Here is a 25,772-nt window from a genome sequence, read left to right on the forward strand (position 1 = left end):
CGGGTGCACTGCACCCACGTGTGAGCTCAGCTGTGGTGGCAGGAACATGGAGAATGTCACAGAAGGGACCTGGGATTCTTTACCCGAGAAGCTGAATGGCGAGATCCACCAGACGCTGAGAGAGCTGCGCTTCACCCACATGACTCCGGTGCAGGTAGTGTCCTCCTGTGCGGCTGGGGACGGCTCCATTATCTGTCTCCTCACAGCTCCCCCATTATAGAGCAGGATACAGCAGGGGTGATCATGTGCTCCCAACCCCCACAGACACTGCCATCATAGTCCCCTCTGCCCCCCATAAACACTCACCAGAGTCCCCTCTGCCCCCCATAAACGCTGTCAGCAGAGTCCCCTCTGCCCCCCATAAACGCTGTCACCAGAGTCCCCTCTGCCCCCCACAAACGCTGTCACCAGAGTCCCCTCTGCCCCCCACAAACGCTGTCACCAGAGTCCCCTCTGCCCCCCACAAACGCTGTCACCAGAGTCCCCTCTGCCCCCCACAAACGCTGTCACCATGATAGTCCCCTCTGCCCCCCATAAACGCTGTCATCATCATCTCTGCCCCCCATAAGTGCTGTCATCATCATCATCATCTCTGCCCCCCATAAGTGCTGTCATCATCATCATCATCTCTGCCCCCCATAAACACTGTCATCATCATCATCATCTCTGCCCCCCATAAACACTGTCATCATCATCATCATCTCTGCCCCCCATAAACACTATCATCATCATCTCTGCCCCCCATAAACACTGTCGTCATCATCATCATCATCTCTGCCCCCCATAAACGCTGTCATCATCATCATCATCTCTGCCCCCCATAAACGCTGTCATCATCATCTCTGCCCCCCATAAACGCTGTCATCATCATCATCATCATCATCATCTCTGCCCCCCATAAATGCTGTCATCATCATCATCTCTGCCCCCCCCATAAATGCTGTCATCATCATAGTCCCCTCTGCCCCCAATAATAATAGTCCCTAATCTCCTTCCTCACCAATAAATGTCATTAAAATCCACCCCTTCCCTATAAACATTTTTGTTTGTCGCCCCCGATAAACGCTGGCTATCGTCAGAGTTCCCCTTCCCCTATAAACCCTGTTGTCGAAGTCCCCACCAATAAACGTGGTTTGCAGAGTGATTCTCCACCCCTGCCCTTACGCACTGTACCTTCATAAACTGTACCAGCAAAGTGCCCCAATGCTACTAGCTGAATACTCCCTAATACGTAGTACCCCCAAAAGAGCCCGACTTACATGTAATGCCCACGATAAACACTATTGGGCACAAGCTACCAAAGTGCCCCATGTAGAGCGCCCCAACATAGTACTGCCCTTATATGCACTGCCAGCATCATTTTGCACTTGGAAAGAAAAATAAAAACACAAATAACTTTTCTCACTGATTTGACTGACTCCCTGACACTAATGTGTTTTGCTTTCCTGCAGGCTGCAACCATTCCTCTGTTTATGAGCAATAAAGATATTGCTGCAGAAGCTGTGAGTATCTTCTCATTATTACCACCTAGTGCTCGGGTTATAATTTCTGGTGTCCGTCAGAGGGATTTGTTCGGAGTATTCCCATGTTATACATTTGATGGAAGCCTCGGATGTTTGCTATTGTGTGGGCATGCAGTGGTCTGTATTGGCCATTGACTCGCATTATAAAAAAAAATGAAGTGCATGTGACTTACTGTAGCGGTAAGTGCAGCAGATTGCACCTTACTATAAAGTAGAAAAAGAAAGCCGACACTTACTGGTCTAGCCCATAGCGATGGCATGCCTTGGTGATATGGCACCCTATTACTTCCATTCTGTATGGTCATCTGAGATTCTCCCACATGTATGCAGATGTGTTCATACGTTGTAGTGTGACCGGTGCCTTACAGCTGAGGGACGGTCACTTCTCTGTGATTGATGCAATTCTTGGTCACAGATCACAGGAAGTGGGAAGACCTTGGCCTTTGTGATCCCATTGTTAGAAATACTCCTGAGAAGAGAAGTGAAGCTGAAGAAACATCAGGTAACATTATTTTCAGCTCTCCAATTTAGTTCACAGCAAATAAAATAATTTCCTGGCAACTAAACCGAATATAGCTAATAGCTGGAAACACTGCCAGTTCCTAAGATTTGGCTAAAAGTAATCAATGGGATGGATCTATGGATTATGGCGAATGATGAACTCGCTTTCAACGATGCAGTATGGAAGCGTTGGCTGTCCGGAGATACCGACCCAATAGCCATTCTCATAAATACAAGACTTCCACATATGCTGAGAGCTCACCCTCTCCTCGTGTGTGCTATCTTCTCCCATTCTGTGCGTATAAATGGTCAGACTTAGGGTACCGTCACACAGTGGCATTTTGATCACTACGACGGCACGATTCGTGACATTCCAGCAATATCGTTACGATCTCGCTGTGTCTGACACGCTCCTGCGATCAGGGACCCCGCTGAGAATCGTACATCGTCGCAGATCGTCTGAAACTTTCTTTCGTCGCTGGATCTCCCGCTGACATCGTTGAATCGGCATGTGTGACGCCGATTCAGTGATGTCTTCACTGGTAACCAGGGTAAACATCGGGTTACTAAGCGCAGGGCCGCACTTAGTAACCCGATGTTTACCCTGGTTACCAGCGTAAACGTAAAAAAAACAAACACTACATACTTACCTTCAGCTGTCTGTCCCCGGCGCTCTGCTTCTCTGCACTCCTCCTGCATCTTGTGTCAGCGCCGGCCAGCCAGAAAGCACAGCGGTGACGTCACCGCTCTGCTTTACGGCTGACCGGCGCTGACAGTGCAGAGGAAAGCACAGCGCCGGAGGACAGACACGGAATGTAAGTATGTAATGTTTTTTTTTTTACGTTTACGCTGGTAACCAGGGTAAACATCGGGTTACTAAGCGCGGCCCTGCGCTTAGTAACCCGATGTTTACCCTGGTTACCCGGGGACTTCGGGATCGTTGGTCGCTGGAGAGCTGTCTGTGTGACAGCTCTCCAGCGACCAAACAGCGATGCTGCAGCTATCGACATTGTTGTCGTATCGCTGCAGCGTCGTTTCAGTGTGACGGTACCCTTAGGAATCCGACCTTGGAGTTGTTTCCTCTTCTCCCTTATTGTCTTTTTTGTACAGTTTTGCTTTTAACAAATATATAATTTTTTTTTTTTAGATACTTAGGTGAAGCACCTGAAATGTCATGCAGTAACAAATATTATTTAGCCAGGAAAGGTCATGGCCAGCCATAGTCCTCTGCAGCAACCATGTAGTATCACATTGCAGCTATTCAGATGCTTGGCCATCCATGCAATAAATGCATGGTCCAAGTCCCGCAAGCCAAAAGCCGCTGCTTCTTAGCTTTTCTGTCTCATAGAGTGAGCCTGGAGTGGAAATACCCCTTCATGGCATCGAAGGGTGCTTTCACACTGTGTTCAGGCACCCGTTCTGTGGCTCTGTTGGGCTTACATCAGAACACACCGTGAAAAGGATTCTAGTGTATTTGCTGACGGGGCCATATACTATAATGCTGCCGACAGAACGAATGTGCGCTTTGACGTGCATCATTTTCGACTATGTACACCTACTGGAGGCAAACACCCAGCTGTAATAGACTGCGTTTGGGTGTCCATCTCCACTAGGTGTACACGTCCGAAAATGATGTGCACCAGATTCCACATTTATTCTGTGAGCATCATTATAGTCTATGGCTATGGCCTTAATAGGGCTTGCATTAGCAAACAGGTTTGAACAATAATCAGGATATAACGAGTTGCTAGATGAATGGTGGAAGCTTCAGATTTACTTATCGTGATGTAACCTTTAATATTTCCAAACTTGGTTATGAGCAGATAACTGATCTTTCAGTTTCCTGGTGTGTGTATATACACGTATCATTCTTTTGTCTTTTTATTAACACTAAAGATCTGTTGTGTGTATGTATACTTGTATATATTACTGTACGTCTCAGTATTGTTAGTATGGTGACATGCTTCTTTGTCCTTTCTTTTTTCTCCTATTCAAAGCTATAGGGTGATATAGTGTAATTATTACTGTAACACAGTGGAAGTGGTTTAATATCAACACCTCCAGGGTTATTGGCACAGGCCATTCAAAGAGGATCTTTCACCTGATTGAGCATGTAACGATAATGTGGCCACATCATGGGATTGTGGCTGCAGAGCTGAGTAAAATGTATTTTTAATTTGTCCCTTCCATTGCAGAGATATTAAGTTGTAAAGTTTAGTTTATAGTTTAAAGGGAACCTGTCACCCCCAAAATCGAAGATGAGCTAAGCCCACCGGCATCAGGGGCTTATCTACAGCATTCTGTTATTCTGTAGATAAGCTCCCGATGTATCCTGAAAGATGAGAAAAAGAGGTTAGAGAAATTTAAGACTACGTTATAATCAGCTTTGTAGCCTCTATTCCATGATGGAGCCGGTATAACCTCCTCAAACTGGCGAAACCTCATCTTTAAAATCATTTTGAGACTCATAATAGGTTTTGAGTCCAGTTTCCCTGGAGGATACAGACCACTTGCATTCGCCTGCACTGGTAAAAAGTACATTTCCAATCAAAACACTATTTTATTTACTGTCATTTTATGCATTTAGCAAGAATATTCTTTATTGATAAAGTCAGACTTTTTTTTTGTTAGTACTGTGCTGTATAAGGGGGTTGATGTTTGTATTTTATCATCACTTAGGTTGGGGCAATTATTATTACTCCAACTCGGGAGCTTGCAGTACAGATTGATGAGGTGCTTTCATACTTCACAACACATTTCCCGCAATTCTGGTAAGTCCTAATTCTCCATTTCAATATTTTCAGGGATATTTTTTTAGTCTGCACAGTCCTCGAGCAGTTTCCAGCTTACTATATATATTGGACGAGTGCTATTTGATGTTTTATCGGATAGCACTCGGCCCAATGCTATACTATGGGGCAGTGCAGATCAGCGTTTTTTTTTTTTTTTATGAGAAAAATGTGAAGCGCAAATCAAATGGTGCGCACCCAGTCAAGTCTATTGGTGCATGGAAACCATTGGATTGCACTCAGATGACATCCAAGTGCAGTCTGATTTCCAGGGAATCGCAGAATGGAGAAGATAGAGAACTTTAGTTCTCCATCTTCTCCTCACCCATGCTATGATTCTCCCAACCAGGAGAATCGGATCACACTAAGCTGACACTCAGATCAGAGTTTGGTCTTTAACATAATCGATCCGATTTTCTCGCCCGAGAGGATCTACTCTAGCGTGACCGTAGCCTTAATGTTTAGTTTTAGGTTCGTTAGAGAAAAATGGAACGGCAGAGAGAAGTCCTTTGCTATAAGCCTCCTGTTAGCTGGAGTGGATTTATTGAGACCATGGATTGCTTCATTTGAGTAGGCTCCACATAAACCTACAACAAAGGCAGCAGGAGGGAAATGTTTTAGGATTGTGCTTTTCCCAGAGACAGCTGATTGCGGGTACAGTTTCCTTTTGCAGGGGATTTGTCTACTTTGGTAATTTTTTGGTGGTGGAAAGATTTTTAGTTTACTGTTTGATTTGATAGCTTAATACATGTGTAAGTTTAATCTCTGTATGATATGCTTAGACATTACAGAAAGTAACACTACAGGATGCATTGTGCAATCTAGATTTTAACTTTTTTTTTTTGGGTGGGGGTTAACTCCTTCAGTCAGATCATCCTTATTGGTGGAAGTAATCCCGTGGAAGATGTGAAGAAATTTAAAGAGCATGGGTAAGTGACAGTGTTCTGTATTATGAAGTTGGGCTGAACTGAACGTTTCACCCTGAATATCCCTAATAAACGAGCTATTTTAACCCTGCAGTGGAACCATGGGGTCATATAGACCCCAGCGCTGAATAAATTGAAATCTTTCTAAAACTGGTCAATCTCAGACATTGACCTTCTATGTATTTTCAAGTAACATATTTCTGCTTATGTTGATGAGATTTTGAATTTGTTTTTCCATTTTGTTTCAAAGTTATTTTCAATTTTCTGTGTTTGGGACTCTCCTGACCCCATAGTACCTTTATTGTCTGACATTTTTCTTTTGAATATTTTCCGTTTTTTTCACAGGTTTTGTAATATAATTGTAAATAACCAATGGCTAGTCACTTCCAAGTGACACCAGCAGTGTTACAGGACAGCGCAAACGGTGCTATGTTTGTCCTCGATCAAAACAAAAAGACGAGATTTGTTTGCAATGACTGCAAGAAGTTCATTTGTGAAGATCATTCGTTGTCATTATGTTTTTACTAAAATCCACACAGTTGCAGTTATTGTGCTTTTTTTTTATTGAATTTAAATACTTTAAGTTATTAGTAAAGCATTTTGGTATAAATTTCAGTTTGTGTTTGATGATGACAAATAAATCACTTCAGAGTTATGATTGATTTCATAACTGTGTTCTGAAATGATGACAGAATAAAACTTGATTATTCCAAACAGTCAGCATGTTCGTTTTAATGAAATATGACGATTTTGAGCCTGGGGTCATATAGACCCCATGGTACCAAAGCAGTGATTTTTTTTTTTTTTTTTTTTCATGGTTCCACAGCAGGGTTAAATGTGGTGATAATTGCCATCAAGCCTTTGTCCTGGCAGCACGTTCGACTCAGACTGCTGCTGATGTGTTATTGAAATACTACTGAAATGAAGGAAACGTGGCATCTTGAAAATGTTATTCGAATTTGCTGGCATATAATTATAAAGCTTAGACTCCAGTGTAAGGCAAGAGACACTGTATAACATGTATTGACATCTATAGTATATTTTCCGGTTAAATGTCTGACATGTGCAGTACCTAGAGATGGGACCCACGTTTATCTTCAGAATAGTTGTCCCTGGACAGTTGTTGGGAAAGAAAGGTCGCCATTCCCTTCCATTAGTGTTCGGTAAACTGTTGCGCACACTTGGGGCATGCCCACGTTGAGTCATTTTGCGGACCCTTTGGAACAGAAACTGAGTGGAAACTCTTTGAGAAGTTTTGAGTCTTTGATGAGGTATTGGAAAGTTTATGCTCTAAAAACTCCCTACCAAAAATAAATAAAACAAAAAAAAACAAAACCTCAGTGTGCACATACCCTTACTTGTTGTCCTCGGAAACTCATAGCCTAGCCCATAGTTGTCAAACATTTATAGTATGTCCTGTGGATAAGTTATGAATGTCCAAAATGAGAATACCCCTTTAATGACCGCTTTCTGCTTAGATTTATTTTACTATTATTTTTATGTTACACTCAACAAGGGCAGCGGTAATGGAAACTATTGCATTTGTGTAGATTAAGGTACTTAATTTCTTGAATATTTTTTTTTTAATTGTCGACATTGTATCCATGCTGAACACTGCGACTGCTGATATATGAAGCTGCACTTCGGCACAATGTTTTTCAACACTTTTCTGTTTTTTACTGGCTGTGAAAACTGTAAGAAATGGAAACTGGAAGATAATGACTGAAATATTGAATTTTTATTATATCATTATAGTTAAACCCTATCCGACATCTGCCATGAACCCCTTAAATGCCACTCTCAATTTCTGAGAGTAACATTTAAGACTTGTGGTCATGGGGTCATGCCGCTACAAGCACCTGACCCACCCCACCACTGACTCCTCGGTCAGGCTGGGATGTAGGGTGCAATAGGCTCTTCTTTTTCATATACCATTTATATACTCTATCTTGGAGTTTACAATTGGGACTATTTTAACACATTATCTTTGACACTCTTAAAGTACTATACGCTTCGACGGTATATACTACATCGGTGTTATCCAGTGCCTCTCTTATATGTCTTTGTGACAGAGCCCATTTTTATTTGTGTATTTTCTCTTGTGCTTTACATTTGTTTTGATATTAGCTAAAGGTGTTTTTTTTTAAGTTTATCCATTAAAGTGAATGTATCTGTAAGGCATTCCTCATGAATGATATACTGCTGTGAAAAACTAGATTTATTCAGTGAATCAAAAACAAAAATTGGGACGTAGTTCTCCCACAATTGTTTTGGCTTGGAATGAGCCTTTTCTGTAATGCTGCTGTGAATCGGTCTGGCCTTTCCATGGCTGTGAAGTTCTTCTATTCACATTGATTTATCCTTGTTGTCACCAGCGGAAACATCATTGTGGCCACTCCAGGCAGGCTGGAAGATATGTTTCGGAGGCAGGCAGATGGGCTGGATTTGGTTACTGCTGTAAAGACCTTGGATGTCCTGATTTTGGATGAAGCAGACAGACTTCTGGACTTGGGGTTTGAAGCAAGGTGCTACAGTTTTACATATATAGATATATATATTCTTAAATGTTTCATGTAATGATGAGTTTCAGTGTAACATAATGACATGCATGTAGTTACATTATGTATACACACAGTAAGTTATATATTTACAGGGAACATTTCATGTCCAGAATTGCTATTACCTACTGATATTAGGTTAATCTTCAGAGAAATGGCATTAAAATCCTTCCTTCATGACTTGAAGCGTGTCTACAAGGAGAAAATTAACTTATCCCCCCCTGCAGCCGCTCACTATAGTCACCGCTCACTATAGTCACCGCTCACCATACGGTGATTGCCTGTAGGCAGCGTATGTTTGTGTGTGCGCGGAGCAGGCTGGGGAGTGATTACAGCCGCACTCACTGTGTATTGTGAGACGACTGTGACTGCTCCTTTTTCCTCATGTGCAGGCATTGGAGGAACTTGGGTATCCATGATTACAACCAGTGATACAGTGATAGTTAGCTAGTTGCTAGTGGTCATAACCATGAATACCTAAGGTCCTCCAATGCCTGCGCATGAAGAAAGACATAGCGAATCTGAAAAACTATACTACATTTCTAATTGGAGGACTCTGCTAATATTCCTATTACACCAACTACATATTGGGATGGGATCTTGGAGATGGGAATACCCCTCTAATGTTCTCCTTGTAGCACAGTCACTTGGTACATCATGGCATAGCCAAATATTCAACTACACCTTCCCACCTGTTTGTTTTCACTTTATACACCCCCCACCCCCCATCTTTTTTGATTGACAGCTCTGGTTTGATAGCTCCAGAAAAGGGCAGAGATAGATGGAAAACAAGCAAATGGGAAGCTGCACTTAATACTTGGCCACACTAAGGGTGCACCATACGCCTGTGCTTGGTTGGAACAGTCATTCTTTGCTGACCGTCCCTCTAAACCGAGCCTGACTGGTGATTTGCATGGCCCTATCTCACAGTAGGATCTGGACAGCATGTGTATGCGAGTTTGATAATACATATTTGAACATTCTCCACTATTGATATTGCCACGTAACGATTACTTACCGGCACATGCTTCACTCCCTTTAGTCTTTATGCCTACACAATGTTTTCTTTCTCATTTGTAGCATAAACACCATATTAGGCTTTCTGCCCAAGCAAAGGAGGACTGGTCTGTTCTCTGCCACCCAAACGCAGGAGGTGGAGAACCTGGTGCGAGCTGGGCTACGGAATCCAGTGCGGATCACTGTGAAGGAGAAAGGGGTGGCCGCCACCAGCACCCAGAAAACACCCGCACGACTTCACAATTATTATTTGGTAAATGATAATCGGTGTCATTCCTGACCAACATGACTGAGGAGCGTAAACTAGGAGATTATATATACTGTACTATGTTAATCTCCCATAACTATGTGATTTGCTGTACATTGCTTTAATCTGTATATAAGGAGCTGGTTCATCTTGTAAGTCTAAATTCAGAAACTTTACCGTGAGATTCAGGAACTTCTTCACTTCATTACACAGCAGAATTATGTATCCTGCATTTGTTCTTGGTGGGAAAAGCATTTTTTTTTAGGTTTAGTTGCTACTCGGAGCATATGTGATTAATGTTATTGGTGGGGAAACCTTACTAAGGTTATGTGTACACATTGAGTACTTGCAGCAGAGTGTTGCCACTTGGGGGTTGATTTCACTGCTATACAATTCTCTGTTGCTGAAAATTCTGGGGGACTCTATGACCTTAGTTAAAGCTAGGTGGGAAAGAGATGTGGCAAACATTTCTATAAAGGAGTGGGAGGACATCCTTGAATTGACAGGAAAGATCTCGATTAATACGGCCCAGAGAAGATCTGTTTTTTTAGTGCATAGAGTGTATAGGACCCCCAAGGTGTTATGTAAGAGGGGCCTTAGAAAAGATGGTGTGTTCAGAATGTAGGAAGGAGCGGACTTAATGGGGGTCCTATCCCCAATTGGCTGAATTATGGGACAGTGTCGGAAAATTAGTCTCTGAAGATTATCACCTCCAAAGTTCCGCTCAGTCCCAAGACATGCATTCTGGGCTTTGTTGGAGACTAGTAAGGTTCGGCCCTAATTCAACTGGCCATATCCAAAATATTCTACCAAGTTAGGGAGTCCATAGCCAAGCAATGGTTGGCAAAAGATCCTCCGTCAATAGATGAAATAACCCTCTGTTTAAAAAAACCACAATACTGATGGAAAAGAAGGTATATGTTAAAAGGGGAGCAACGGTTAAATTAGGAGAGCAATGTGGCCACTTTATTAGATGCCCCAGGGTGAGGAGTTATCGAGGGGTGTAGTTTTCAATTTACTAATACTTTAATATTAGCTCAGTATGTGTTTTGCTGTGCACCAGAGAGGGAAGAGGGGTTCGTTGGGATAGTGGGGGGGTGGGGAGATGGTAAGTGGGTTATACTTGTTTCTGGGAAATGCAAATGCTTGTGTGCATTAATATATACGAGATGTATAATGATCGTATTTTCTCCAAATGTTTATTGTTACACTTGAATGGTTAAATGAATGAAAAAATATGCATTTGTACGTGCATTTTTTTCCCATTCACTTGAAGTCATCTCCTGCAGATTTTAAAAAAAAAATAAGACTTTGATGGTTCAATTCTGCAAGGTAAAAAAATAAGCAGCGTGTGCATGAGAGTTTAGATATCTCCTTCACTTTGCTAGTGCTGTAGAGTGCAGTGTTTTAATTCTTTTAATAAAAAAACGCAGGAAAAGCCCTAAAGATGCATTCAAAGAAAAGACCTGGGACTAAGGGTGCAATTGCCAGTAGTTGTCCTATGGATGTCATAAATATTTATGATAGACATACTTTTTAAATATTATGTAAGAGATAAAGGCAGGGCCTTAAAGGGGTTCTCCAAGAATGCAATAAAATGCCCCTGTCAAGTAATTCAACTATCAGTCCATCCTAATCATGTGTCGGGACAATTTGCATTATGAAGAAAGCTCCCGAGACCTGTCTCTCAACTGACAGAGGAGCTTTATTGTATGCACAGATACCTCCATGAGGAGAGCGGCTGTGATTGAGGCTGGAGAAAAACCATTGTGCCCAGTCAGCCAAGGAGAATTATTTTTTCTGATGTCAGTCCTTCTCCTCAGCTCATGGAGATATGTGTGCTTATGAAACAGCTCCTCATGTCAGCTGAGACACAGGTCACTGGAGACTGTCCTGCACAGACTGCAGCCTGTCCTGACTTGTGACTAGCACAGGTTGCCGTTTGAATTATTTGAGAGGGGCTAATAAATATAGATCGTTTTCTCCCAACTATTTGTTTTTAATAGGTTTGCAAAACAGATGAAAAGTTCAACTACCTTGTGAGTTTCTTACGTCAGCGCAAGCAGGAGAAACATCTTGTGTTTTTCAGGTAATGAAAAGTAGCAGGTGAAGTCTTGACCAAGAGTCTGCTTTTTTGTTCTGTTATTACAATGCCATTGTCTGCTTTTATACGCAGTACCTGTGCCTGTGTGGAATACTATGGGAAAGCATTAGAAACTTTTGTGAAAAATGTGAATGTAATGAGCATTCATGGAAAAATGAAACACAAGCGTAACAGGATTTTCACAGAATTTAGGAAGCTTGAAAGGTGAGATGGCATCTTGTTGGTTCATATAGTGTTCACGGATGGAAGAAGGTCCTTTAGTGTCGCCATCTAATATCAAAGACCATGCACTGCAACATCTCATGTGACGTTCAAGATTCTGCAGTAGTTTGTTTGGCATTACCTGAACATTAAAGGGGTTATCAATCTTGGGGAAGAGTTTTTTTTTTTCCTTAAAAGCATTTTTTGGAAGCAAAAAATCATTTTTACAATCGAGCTTTCTTGAAACCCATTATTGAACCTATTTGAATTTTTCCACCCACAGTCAACTTTGATGTGATCTGTAGTCATAAATCAGCTAAGAGGTGCCTAAAAAAGACATAAATGATATACAAACTCTCCTGTAAGACTGTCAGAGTGATCTTACTGCTGGATTTTCAGATAACATTCTGCAGCCAGCAATAGACATTACAACACAGACTATAGAAGTCAAAGGGAGCAACGTTTTTAAAGAAACGCAATTTTAAAAATGAATTTATGTAAAAAAAGAAAACAAACAAAAGAAATCCTTTTTAATGTGTCTCATTGGTTACAGTGGAATTTTGGTGTGTACTGATGTGATGGCGAGAGGTATTGACATCCCAGAAGTAGACTGGGTTTTGCAGTATGACCCCCCCAGCAGTGCCAGGTGAGCAGTGTTTCAGAGTGAGTGCCATTTTTACAGCTGAAGACTTGTCACTAATATTTCTATTTTGTAGTGTGAGATTTCTTTTTATTTTTTTGTTACTGTTACTGAATATTTAAGAATAATTTTATGGAACAATATAATTAATCTATATAAAAATATTTGCGCTAAAATTTCAGTAAAAGCATAAATATGAACATGACACCGTATTCACCTTACACAAATATTAACACAGGTGCAAGGATATGATACCTCAATCCTGTAGGCTGTATAAGAATGCTCTCCCCTGTGTCCTGGGAGGTCCTTCAGATGGCGTCCACTCAATTTCTTTATCTCAATTCAGATCAATGCCGGAAAACGATGAATAATCCGATTGTTAACTAACACGAAAACAATAGAACAATAATCCGGGTGGCGCCGTCCCAGCCGGTGACTGGCGTGCCTCCAGGGGAAAAAAAAAAGAATCTGCCGTGCACTGACAGAAAGGACTCCGTCCTAAGATAGAGCCGGCAAGGCGCAGCCTAGCTGCAGGACCTTGCGTGAGGTCACTGGAACGTGATAGACCACGTGACCAGCTACAGGGCGCACACCGAACCACACTTGTCCAACGCGTTTCGGAATCACTGATTCCTTCTTCAGGGGTGGTACGGTGTGCGTAGTGTGTGCCTTTTGTAGGATGCCGGATCTCTTGCTATTGCCTCATTGGTTAAAAGCGAACAGTTCTATTTCATTATTTAAACCATGTGGTGCCAGAGTGTTCATTTCAAAAATGCATTTGGTTTCAGCCCGGGATATTTTATGAATGAAATTGCCACCACGTCCATCTTTTTTGACTATTTTAAGTCCGGTGACCCTAATGTTCTTCAGTGAGCCCTCGTGGTATTTGGCAAAATGCATAGATAAAGGGTGTCCCATGAACTTATTGCTCATGTTCCGTGAATGTTCTCCAATTCTAACGTGCATAGGGCGTATGGTTCGGCCTATATATAATTTCCTACATGGACAAGTTAGGCCATATATTATGCCTTTAGTAGAACATGTAATGAAATCTTGGATATTCATAACTACTGATTCATTGGAAATGGAAGTCTGTTTTTATTCAGTCGCCATGACAGCACAACGACAAAGGGGATCCGCCCTTCAGGGACAGGAAACCTACAGACATAAAGGGGCGGTACCTCTCTCCCGCATCAGTTGGTTTCCTGTCATTGACAGCGGAACCTCTTCAGACAGGCCTTATGAAGAAGGTCGAAGATATGAAGGAATCCCACTCCTGGCAGGCCGATGCAGGTAGCGGGGGTCCCCTACCTTGGCCTGATCAGGGGGCAGGAAGCACCACACGGCAGGGGGACTGCTTGTGTAGGTGGCAGCAGGAGGAAGCAGCCTCAGGCGAATAGGCTGGCTTCTATGGTGTCCGCAGCAAGGGAAGTGTACCTGCTGAGTGGGGTTCTGGGCTTGGTGCTGCGTCTGCCGGGTCCTCTGGAGTCTGTCCGTGCCTTGCGGTGGGGATCCGTGTCGGTCCGGGGGGTCTGCTGCCGTCCTGTACCGCGTGTCGGCTTGCGGGCCGCTGCTGCATCCGGAAGGGGCGTGTCTGGATGACGCGGCGAGCGGCGTGGCCTGATTACGCGGCCGGGCATGCGCAGTAGCGCCTTTTTTCCGGCCGATGGCGGCGCCCAGCTCTGGGGCGGGCCGGGCTTCTGGGGATGGTCCAACGGTCACACGGCGGGCAGCGGCGGCGCAGCACGGAGCGGAGGCGGACCCTATCGGTATTCATACCGAATCGGCACCTGGAGTTCCCTGCTGACCCCCATCCGGGGGCGGTACCCTGGGGGTCTTATTTAAAGCTGCACACGTGGGCTGCTGAGTGTTCCTGATTCATTCCATAATGGAGTCGCCAGAAGGAACTCAGAGCAGCCAGCAGCAGCAGCAGCCGCTTCAGCAGTCAGAGAAGCCTCGAAGGAGCTCCCAGCGTCGGTCTAGTGGCAGTAGCCGCGCTGGTGGAGCTAAAGGGGCTCAGATATCAAGACCAAAGTCCTCAAGCCGTAAGGAATTGCCGGCTACGAAGGACCCCCCCATCTACGGTACCACTCTTTGCTGGCGGGGTAAGTGATCTTCGTGAAAGTTCACTTAGTGATTGATTGTTCCCCTTATATTCCCTCTCTCCTTACTAGGGGAAGAAGTGTTTAACTAAGGCCAAACATAGGCAGTGTACCGAATGCGCAGAGCCGCTTCCGGATGGACATTTAAAAAGGTTGTGCAAAACATGTATACAACAATTACTGGAGGAAGAGGCTCCTGATCTGACCTCTACAATAAGAGAAATGGTTAGACAAGAAGTCAGAAGTTCTGTGAAATCCAGGTCTCGTGTAACGGAAGTTAAAATGTCATCCCCTGTATCTGATGTGGTTTCGGACTCGGGTGAGCTGAGCTCAGGGTCCCTCCCGTCTTCTTCCTCCTCTGAGGAACTGGAGTCTAGTCGGGCCTGTTTGTCCCTTGATAGAGTTAACCATCTGGTTAAAGCAGTTAACAGTACAATGGGGATAGAGGACACCCAGTCGGAATGCTCCATTCAGGATGTTATGTTCAAGGGTATAGAGCGGAAATTCCGAAGGGCCTTTCCAGTGGTCGACAAGATTAAATCGCTAATTTCAAAAGAAAGGAAGAAACACAGGGGTCACTTCCGCCTGCATTTAAAAGAAGATATCCCTTTGAGGAGGAGGCTTCATCCTCATGGCATAAAGTTCCGAAGCAAGATGCGGCAGTCGCCAAAGCATGCAAGAAAACATCTCTCCCCTTTGACGACTTGGGGAACCTAAAGGACCCATTAGACAGGAAAGCTGATATCTTCCTTAAAGGAGCCTGAGAGATTTCGGCTGGATCCTTGAGACCAGCTATAGCAGCCACCTGTACAGCTCGGTCCTTGATGGTATGGTTAGGTCACCTCGAAGATCAGCTCAGGGATAAAGTCCCCAGAACTGAAATATTAGCCTCTATGCCTATAATCCAGGATGCTGCAGCTTTCCTTTCAGACGCATCCGCAGACTCGGTCAGGTTGGCCGCCAGGTCCTCAGCCCGGAGAGCGCTATGGATAAAATGCTGGCCAGGGGACTTACAGGCCAGAACAAAGTTGTGTAGCATTCCCTGTGAAGGAGCTCATTTATTCGGACCGGTCCTAGATGAGTTATTGGAAAAGGCAGGGGATAATAAAAAACGCTTCCCTTTCCTAGGAAGACCCTTTTACAGACGGGACTACAATGGAGGATGGTCTAACCGCAGAAAGCCATATGGAGATTCTAACAGGGAATCTACCAGATACGACAGCAACAGAAGGAGGGGTAAAGGATTTATGTTTAATCCTTCACGAGATTTTAAGAAACCACAATGACTGGCGGACCAGGTGGGGGGTAGGCTTTCGGCCTTCTACCCGACCTGGGTACGGATCACGAGCAGTCCATGGATTCTAGGCATTGTGGAAAAGGGCCTAAGGTTCGATTTCCACCATATTCCTCGGGACAAGTTTAAGTTGACACCTGTTCGTTCCTCCTCTACAGAGCAGTTGGCGCTGGAGTCAGAGGTCCGGGAACTTCAACAGAAGAAAGTTCTGATCAGAGTCCCTACAGAAGAGGAAGGTAGGGGGTTCTATTCCCCTCTATTCCTGATCAAAAAGCCTGACGGTTCATATCGCACCATTATTAATTTGAAAGGCCTGAACAATTTTTTGTTGGTTCCGTCCTTCAAGATGGAATTGGTTAAAACAGCAATAAAATTACTCTTTAACCATTGTTTTATGGTTGTCTTAGACCTCAAAGATGCCTACTACCATGTTCCAATACATGTAGATCATCAAAAATTTCTTAGGGTGGCGGTTTCACTTGCCGTCACTGTAGAGCATTTTCAATATCAGGCACTTCCCTTCGGAGTCGCAGCCGCACCCCGGGTGTTCACAAAAATTATGGTGGAAGTTATGGCACACCTGCATGAACAAGACATATTAATAATTCCATACCTGGATGATTTACTAATTGTGGGTCATTCAGAATCACATTGCAAGGACCAGCTAGAGAAGGTGATGGGAGCATTGCACAGGTTAGGCTGGTTAATCAACTTTAAAAAATCGCGTCTACAGCCCCTAAAATTACAAGAGTTTCTGGGATTTATTATAGACTCTAGTCGGCAGGAATGTCGCCTGCCGGACGCAAAAGTAGCTAAGGTTCAACAGCTGGTCACCAGGGCAATCGGCAATCCCTTAGTGTCTGTTAGAAGTGCAATGTCTCTCTTGGGTTCCCTCACATCTTGTATCCTGGCGGTTCTCTGGGCTCAATTCCACACCAGGACACTACAATGGGACGTTTTACACAATTCCTGTCGTCTAGGGGCTCACCTCGACAGTAAGTTTTCACTTTCTGCGGAAACTACGCATTCACTTGTTTGGTGGACTCACGCTTCAAATCTACATAGGGGGGTCCCTTGGACAAATCATGTATCTAGAGTATTGACTACGGATGCTAGCCCTACAGGGTCGACACGTCAGGCTGTTATCGGACAACCGGGTAACCGTGGCCTACATTAATCGTCAAGGAGGTACACGATCCAGTTCATTAATGAAGGTCGCAAATCATATTTTTCAGGTGGCCGAAGAACATCTTCTCTCTCTGACGGCTCTTCATATAAAAGGAAGTATCAATACCAAAGCCGACTATCTAAGCCGCAACAAGCTCAAACAGGGAGAGTGGTCGCAAAATCCAGCCATCTTCAATCAGATCATACAAATATGGGGTTGTCCAGAGATAGACCTTTTTGCCAGCAGTGGGAACAAAAAATTACACCAGTTCTGCTCCCTAAATCCAAGAGACAACCCATATGCAGTGGACGCTCTTCTGATATCATGGCACTTCAGTCTCGCATATGCCTTTCCCCCTCTAAACCTAATTCCAATAGTTCTGAGGAAGATTCGGGAGGACAGGGCCCGGGTAATCTTGATAGCCCCATTCTGGCCCAAGAGATCATGGTTCACTTGGCTGAGGAAGATGTCTGTCTGCCAACCATGGATTCTTCCAGAATTGCCAGATCTGCTCTCTCAAGGCCCAATCCTCCATCCACGAGTAGCCAACTTACATCTAGCGGTGTGGAATTTGAGAGGTCTTTACTATGGGGGAAGGGATTCTCTCAGAATTTAATAAATACACTCCTTAAAAGTAGAAAACCCTCTACAACAAACATCTATGTTAGGGTGTGGAGAAAATTTCTATCAAGTTCAGGGGCTCAAATTGACCAGAAACCATGTATAAACCAGATTCTTGAATTTTTACAAAAGGGTCTAGAGATGGGCTTGGCCACAAGTACTCTCAGAGTTCAAGTGTCGGCTCTGGGGGGCACTATACAATTTTAACTTAGCCAGCAATCACTGGATATCTAGGTTTTTCAAGGCGGTCACTAGGTCCAGACCAATCATTAAACAAAAGTTAGTTCCATGGGACCTAAATCTTGTACTCTCAGCCTTAACGCAAGCCCCATTCGAGCCTATTGATACCATCCCTGTAAAAATCCTTTCAATCAAAACAGCCCTCTTGGTTGCACTCACATCTGCAAGAAGGGTTAGTGATCTGCAGGCACTTTCCAGACATCCACCATACATGCAGTTTAGGGAGGATAGAGTAATCCTGAAACCTGATCCCCTTTATCTTCCAAAAGTTGCTTCGAAATTCCATAGGGTACAAGAGGTAGTCCTACCTTCATTTTGCTCCAATCCTACTAATGATAAGGAACGTAAATTTCATTCCTTAGATGTAAGAAGATGCCTCCTTAGATATATTTCAGTTTCAGATGCCTGGAAAAAAGATAACTCTCTGTTTGTAGCCTATCAAGGAGTGAGGAAGGGTCTCAGAGTATCTAAAAACACTCTAGCCAGATGGATCAGGGAGGCGATCTCTCTCGCTTATACAGCAGGTGGCAACGAGGTTCCAGATGGTATAAAGGCACACTCTACGCGGGCCGTAGCATCTTCCTGGGCAGAGAGATCAGAAGTATCGATCGAAGACATATGTAAGGCGGCCACATGGTCTTCTCCATCTACCTTTCTTAGACACTACAGATTAGATCTGGGTAGTTCCTCGGACCTTACGTTTGGGAGAAGGGTACTGGAGGCTATTATCCCCCCCTAATCTTCCTTCTCTGAAAGTCTCTTGTTGTGCTGTCATGGCGACTGAATAAATACGTACGCTACTTACTTGGTAGCAGTGTTTTTTCAGGAGCCCATGACAGCACCCTTATATTCCCTACCCTATTCTTTTCTTGGATGATTCAACACCTTCTCGGTTTTTCCTTTAAATTTCCATGTTCACTTACATAATAAAATGTACTTAATTGTATGCTGCATCTGTGTTACTAACCAAGGTGGTCCTCTCATGCTCTGGAACCAACTGATGCGGGAGAGAGGTACCGCCCTTTTATGTCTGTAGGTTTCCTGTCCCTGAATGGCGGATCCCCTCTCTCGTTGTGCTGTCATGGGCTCCTGAAAAAATACTGCTACCAAGTAAGTAGCGTACGCATTTTAGTGCTCAGTTTCTTGCATGGCATACATTTCTTGCATGGAAAAAAAACGTTAGCACGTTGGGATAAAACGGAATTAGACATCTTCCAAGATCTAAACAGGTGTGTGTATGTATGTATGTATATGTATATATATATATATATATATATATATATATATATATATATATATAAAAATAATAATAATCCGCGCTGGGTTCTCCAGTTTTGTGACCACTAAATACCTCCAAAAAACAATAAATATTTGCACCTTTTATATGACAATAAAAAACTATTAAAAATAATAAGTTTGTGCTGTGTTTTAAAATAGCTCCACCGTGGAGCACAACATTACCATAAGGAAATTCTGAGCGAGATAATAAATTGATTTTTTACCTAGTGCGGTATAGTCGATAATATCCACAGTTCCCTTTAGTCGGTCTTTGTAAAAGTCCAAATGTGGAAAAATGCGGCTTCGGTGGAGTTTTTTTTCCTCTTTTGCTTTCACGTGAGCGGGCTCCAGGCAGTGCCCCGGCCGGCGGCAAACAGCCCTATGCTCGCTCACTGCTAGTACTAAGCGCTGTTGTGCAGCTCTCGGTTCTCTGCCTCTGCAGGACCTTGCGTGACGTCACGGTCATGTGTTTGCTCACGTGACTTGCTACAGATAGCACGGTGGACCAATTTCCTACTAGTTTCGGAATAGGACGTATTCCTTCATCAGGGGTCCCTTTTTATCAAACAATTTTATTCAGGAATTAAATAAAAATGAGTATTTTTTAAAATTTAAGGCTACGACCAGCAATAAAGAAATTAATTTTTCAGATTTAAAAATTTTTGTGGAAAACAAAACAATCCAGACCCAGATATATCATAAACCTACCGATTCCAACAACTACATTGCCTTAGACAGTTGCCATCTCCCCAGTTGGCTACTGAATGTTCCGAAGAGTCAATTTATAAGAGCACATAGGAATTGCTCAAGGCTGGAGGACTACGATACAGAAGCAAACATGTTAGTGGAAAGATTTGAAACTAAAGGATACGATACGATTTCTTAATGGAAATTAAAGAGCAGGTCAGAGGATATCCACGTGAGGAATTGTTGACTCAGAAGGGTAAGGAAGAAAATACTAGTGAAAAATGGGAGATTGGAGAAATTCCAATAATAACACAATATAACTCCAATAGTAAACTTCTGAATAGGATTGTTAGCAAACATTGGAACATTCTGAGGGAGGATAAAGTAATTGGAGAATTACTATCTACACGTCCAAGATTTGTCTATAAAAAAAAAGCTAACAACTTGGGCAATATAATAGCCCCCACTAGTGCAGATCTTGGAAGACGTCTAATTCCGTTTTATCCCAACGTGCTAACGTTTTTTTTTCCATGCAAGAAATGTATGCCATGCAAGAAACTGAGCACTAAAAAACAGACTTCCATTTCCAATGAATCAGTAGTTATGAATATCCAAGATTTCATTACATGTTCTACTAAAGGCATAATATATGGCCTAACTTGTCCATGTAGGAAATTATATATAGGCCGAACCATACGCCCTATGCACGTTAGAATTGGAGAACATTCACGGAACATGAGCAATAAGTTCATGGGACACCCTTTATCTATGCATTTTGCCAAATACCATGAGGGCTCACTGAAGAACATTAGGGTCACCGGACTTAAAATAGTCAAAAAAGATGGACGTGGTGGCAATTTCATTAATAAAATGTCCCGGGCTGAAACCAAATGCATTTTTGAAATGAACACTCTGGCACCACATGGTTTAAATAATGAAATAGAACTGTTCGCTTTTAACCAATGAGGCAATAGCAAGAGATCCGGCATCCTACAAAAGGCACACACTACGCACACCGTACCACCCCTGAAGAAGGAATCAGTGATTCCGAAACGCGTCGGACAAGTGTGGTTCGGTGTGCGCCCTGTAGCTGGTCACGTGGTCTATCACGTGCCAGTGATCTCACGCAAGGTCCTGCAGCTAGGCTGCGCCTTGCCGGCTCTACCTTAGGACGGAGTCCTTTCTGTCAGTGCACGGCAGATCCTTTTTTTTTTCTCCGGGAGGTACGCCAGTCACCGGCCGGGACGGCGCCACCCGGATTATTGTTCTATTGTTTTCGTGTTAGTTAACAATCGGATTATTCATCGTTTTCCGGCATTGATCTGAATTGAGATAAAGAAATTGAGTGGACGCCATCTGAAGGACCTCCCAGGACACAGGGGAGAGCATTCTTATACAGCCTACAGGATTGAGGTATCATATCCTTGCACCTGTGTTAGTATTTGTGTAAGGTGAATACGGTGTCATGTTCATATTTATGCTTTTACTGAAATTTTAGCGCAAATATTTTTAGATTGTTTATTGTATTGGATGAATTGAGTGGTTTTCATCCTTATATTTGCTGCAAATCATTTTCAGGCATTTCTCATCAAAGGATAATAAAAGAAGCGGCACTCACCAGTTTGCTGAAAAAAGTGTCTTTAATGCAGCCTTAATCCATGCTTACAGGCTATTCAGACACGTTGCAGGTGATTGTGAGGGTGCGGGGAGTGAAGGAGGACGACGGCCGTTTCGTGCAATCAGCACTTCGACGGGTCACATGGACCCGTCGAAGTGCTGATTGCACGAAACGGCCGTCGTCCTCCTTCACTCCCCGCACCCTCACAATCACCTGCAACGTGTCTGAATAGCCTGTAAGCATGGATTAAGGCTGCATTAAAGACACTTTTTTCAGCAAACTGGTGAGTGCCGCTTCTTTTATTATCCTTTGATGAGATATGAAGATTACTGTTACTTATTGAGCAGAGCACCGTATCCAGTAGCTTTATCTGGAAAACGCAATTGGTATATATCGGTGAAATAAGCAAAGGGGCATAGAACCAGAAGGCGAGCCCTGGTGCTGTTCCAATCTTTATGTTTGTCATTTTCAGGCATTTGTGCAGCGCCCTTTGGATAACTATTTAGTCAATAATATAATTAATCTGCCAGCTGAATAAATGTGTTTAAATAATGATTCATAGGAATTGTTCTATGCATTGCAAGTCTACGACAGGGATAACTCCCAGATATCCTCTTCTGTCATACTGTAGAATAGTTATCTGCTTTGGGCATCAGTGGGTAACACCCATATTATTTGCTACCCCTGGGTGCACGCCTGTGTCTTATGTTATAGGTATTGGCATTCTTCTCTGTGTGACTACACACTTTACCTAGACAGGGTCTTTTTAGATTGTGTCTCCAATATACAGTTTTCCACTATAGTTCTGGCCATTTTCTCTCCCTTATGTTAGTTATTTTTCTTTCAGTGCTTTTGTGCATCGATGCGGCCGTACTGCAAGAATTGGTAATCATGGCAATGCACTTGTATTGTTGCTTCCTATGGAAGAATCATATGTCAATTTTCTCTCAATAAATCAAAAGGTAAATATTTTTTTCACTCGCAGTAAATAAATGTGTGTGTATACCTCCTCTTTTGACAACTACTACAGTTGTAAAAAAAAAAAAACCCAAGCAATCCAAGAAAAAACAAAATTAACGTACCCAACAGCAAGTAAAAAGTAATGGTACATGTAAATAACACAGGGTACTTGGGTAACACTATTTTGATGAAAAAAGCATAAAAGCCATTCCACCATGATAAGGTGTACCCATCAGGACGGTCCTAACCTGTTTAGTATTAAAACCTTACCATGTGTCATGATGTCAATGTGAATAAGGGCGGAGTGGGAGAGGGCCCCGACTTAAACACCCATCCATGGAAAGCTATCCAGATGAAATACGTAGTCCAGAAAGAGGGTCCGTGCCCCATTTGTACAAAATACAAGATATTACAGCAAAACCAAAAACCTGAGCTGGACTATAAGTTGGTATACATTCAAAGTGTAAGAGCACATTCACACTGGCCACATTGAATGTATACCAGCTTATAGTCCGGCTCTGGTTTTTGTTTTTTTCTGTAATCTCTTGTACTTTGTACAAACAGGGTTCTTGGGCCCCTCTATCTGAGCTTAGTATTTCATCTGTATAGCTTCCCACAGTTGGGTGTCTAAGTCGGGGCCCTCTCCCACTCTGCCATTATCCACATTGACATCATATGACACATGGTAAGGTTTTAATACTGGACAGGATTGGACCATCCCGTTGGGAAACCCCTTGTCGTGGTGGGATAGATTTTATGTGTTGATCAACATACCGTTAACTAAGTGCCCTATGTTATTTACATGTACCATTAGTATTTATTTACTTATTGTAAGATATACGCTCTATTTTTTTTTCTTCGGTTTTCTCAGTAAAATGGCCAATGTGAATATGCTCTTACACTTTGCACGTATACCAGTTTATAATTAACTACTAGAGTCGTGTGGATCCCAAAGCTGTGACTTTACATTTATTGCTAGAACAGCGAACTTTTGTCCCCAGTCCTTCCCTGGTCGCAAGACCATTCTGCACATTATGGTGTCTTAATTTGTGGCTGTATACAATTAGTCAGATGCTCTTACTTTCAGTAGTTACTAATTTTTTAATTTCCTATTTATTAGTGCCCTTTACAAGAAATGGTTGACTTCAAATGTACAGTGGATCATCTACCAAAATTGCGAACTATGGCAGAAAGAGATCGGGCAATGTTCGAAAAAGGCATGAAAGCCTTCGTGTCTTATGTACAGGCTTATGCCAAACATGAATGCAATTTAATTTTCAGAGTCAAAGGTATGTATGCTCAGTATTCATTGTAAGTATGCATATATGTGTGTGTGTATATGTATTAGCCCTAAGTAGTCATCTCAAGCCTTTTTTTTCATCTTTATTGTGAAATGTTCTTGTGTAATATTACGCACTTCTGATAGTAATGAGAAATCAGTGCCCTAATAATCAGAGCAATTTCGACAGAATCCTGGAATAAATTCCTCTGAAAAGTTGCAAAATTTTGCCACAACTTGGAGTTGTGCAAAAATTTAACGTTTGACATTTTCATTCCATTCTCTCCCAGCTCCTCCAAAATGGTGAGTTAGAGCAGGACAAAGTATGATGCCAAAGTTTGGCTAATTCATGACAAGCTGCAGTGTTTTCTTCACCAGATATCTTACTCCAGTCAGTGACTAGAGTAAAGGTACCGTCACACTAGACGATATCGCTAGCGATCCGTGACGTTGCAGCGTCCTCGCTAGCGATATCGTCCAGTGTGACAGGCAGCAGCGATCAGGCCCCTGCTGTGCTGTCGCTGGTCGGGGAAGAAAGTCCAGAACTTTATTTGGTCGCTGGACTCCCCGCAGACATCGCTGAATCGGCGTGTGTGACACCGATTCAGCGATGTCTTCACTGGTAACAAGGGTAAACATCAGGTAACTAAGCGCAGGGCCGCGCTTAGTAACCCGATGTTTACCCTGGTTACCATCCTAAAAGTAAAAAAAAAAAAACAGTACATACTTACCTACAGCCGTCTGTCCTCCAGCGCTGTGCTCTGCACTCCTCCTGTACTGGCTGAGTGCAGAGCACAGCGCTGGAGGACAGACGGCTGTAGGTAAGTATGTAGTGTTTGGTTTTTTTTACTTTTAGGATGGTAACCAGGGTAAACATCGGGTTACTAAGCGCGGCCCTGCGCTTAGTTACCCGATGTTTACCCTGGTTACCGGCATCGTTGGTCGCTGGAGAGCGGTCTGTGTGACAGCTCTCCAGCGACCAAACAGCGACGCTGCAGCGATCCGGATCGTTGTCGGTATCGCTGCAGCGTCGCTAAGTGTGATGGTACCTTAAGATTTGTGGCTAGGTGCTCTCCACTTATCAGACCCTCCTGATTCCTTAACATATATGCGCCTCTTCATGAGTGCAGGGAGTCTGACTCCCAGCACGTTCCCTCATCAAGACCGGCAAGAAAACCTTTGATCTTGATGAATCAGGGCCTTATTGTTTCTTTTCTGATTCTTTGTTTATTTAATTAGATTTGGACTTCACAACTCTTGCGCGTGGTTTTGCTCTGCTTAAAATGCCCCGAATGCCAGAACTGAGAGGAAAGGATTTTTCAGACTTTGTTTCCACTACCATCGATACAGACTCTATTCCTTACAAAGATAAAAACAGAGAAAAGCAAAGACAGAAGATGCTGCAAGAGAAAAAGCAGAAACCCGAGGGCGAATATAGAAAAAACTTTGCGAAAAATAAAGCCTGGTCAAAGCAGAAAGTCAAAAAAGAAAAGAAGAAAAAAAATGCTCTAAAAAGAAAACATGAGGAGGTAAAACTGTTCCGACTGTGAATAATGGAATGGTTTCACATATCTAGATATACCTATATGCATTTTCTTTATACATTACATGCTAATACTACTGTAGAAATTGCTGCAGGGAACTGGATAGTAAAGTGGCTGATGTGTCTTTCAGGATTCTGACATAGATGATGAAGATGTGAATGAGCTCCTGCGTGATACCAGGCTGCTGAAAAAGCTTAAAAGGGGGAAAATAACAAAGGAACAATTTGACAAACAGCTGACCATTGCTGGAAGATCTGAGGGTGGATCAGATATATCGGACTGATCGTCATCTGGCTAAACCAAATCAATCAAAATGGCCTAAACAAGTACTTGTTATCTCTGGAGGAAGATTGGTTATATCGGTAACCGATAAGAGTAAGAGGATCAGCCTCCCAACCATAGATGTATCGAGTATGGCTGATCCGCCTGTGAGAAGATCTTTTTATATAAGGGGAATAAAGATTCGGCTATGTTC

At 43.0% G+C, this 25,772-nt stretch overlaps 1 protein-coding gene across 1 annotated transcript; it reads left to right on the forward strand.

The window, feature by feature from the left end:
• Window positions 1-25,772, forward strand: DDX55 (DEAD-box helicase 55). The gene is made up of 14 exons (XM_069755981.1): window positions 1-154; window positions 1,452-1,502; window positions 1,939-2,025; window positions 4,704-4,795; window positions 5,680-5,742; window positions 8,115-8,264; window positions 9,378-9,567; window positions 11,568-11,650; window positions 11,738-11,869; window positions 12,420-12,512; window positions 22,362-22,476; window positions 23,595-23,763; window positions 24,993-25,282; window positions 25,428-25,772. Exons 1-14 carry the CDS (start codon window positions 47-49, stop codon window positions 25,578-25,580), a joined length of 1,776 nt encoding a protein of 591 aa, XP_069612082.1. The 5' UTR covers window positions 1-46; the 3' UTR covers window positions 25,581-25,772.

Source organism: Ranitomeya imitator, chromosome 1 (assembly GCF_032444005.1).
Source record: "Ranitomeya imitator isolate aRanImi1 chromosome 1, aRanImi1.pri, whole genome shotgun sequence".
Lineage (NCBI taxonomy): Eukaryota > Metazoa > Chordata > Amphibia > Anura > Dendrobatidae > Ranitomeya > Ranitomeya imitator.

Coding starts and splice junctions, on each gene's coding strand:
- DDX55 (XM_069755981.1), top strand. CDS start 47: ATGGAGAATGTCACAGAAGGGACCTGGGATTCTTTACCCGAGAAGCTG. Junction 5,743..8,114: donor AAGAAATTTAAAGAGCATGG/GTAAGTGACAGT, acceptor TGTTGTCACCAG/CGGAAACATCATTGTGGCCA. Junction 11,651..11,737: donor AAACATCTTGTGTTTTTCAG/GTAATGAAAAGT, acceptor TTTTATACGCAG/TACCTGTGCCTGTGTGGAAT.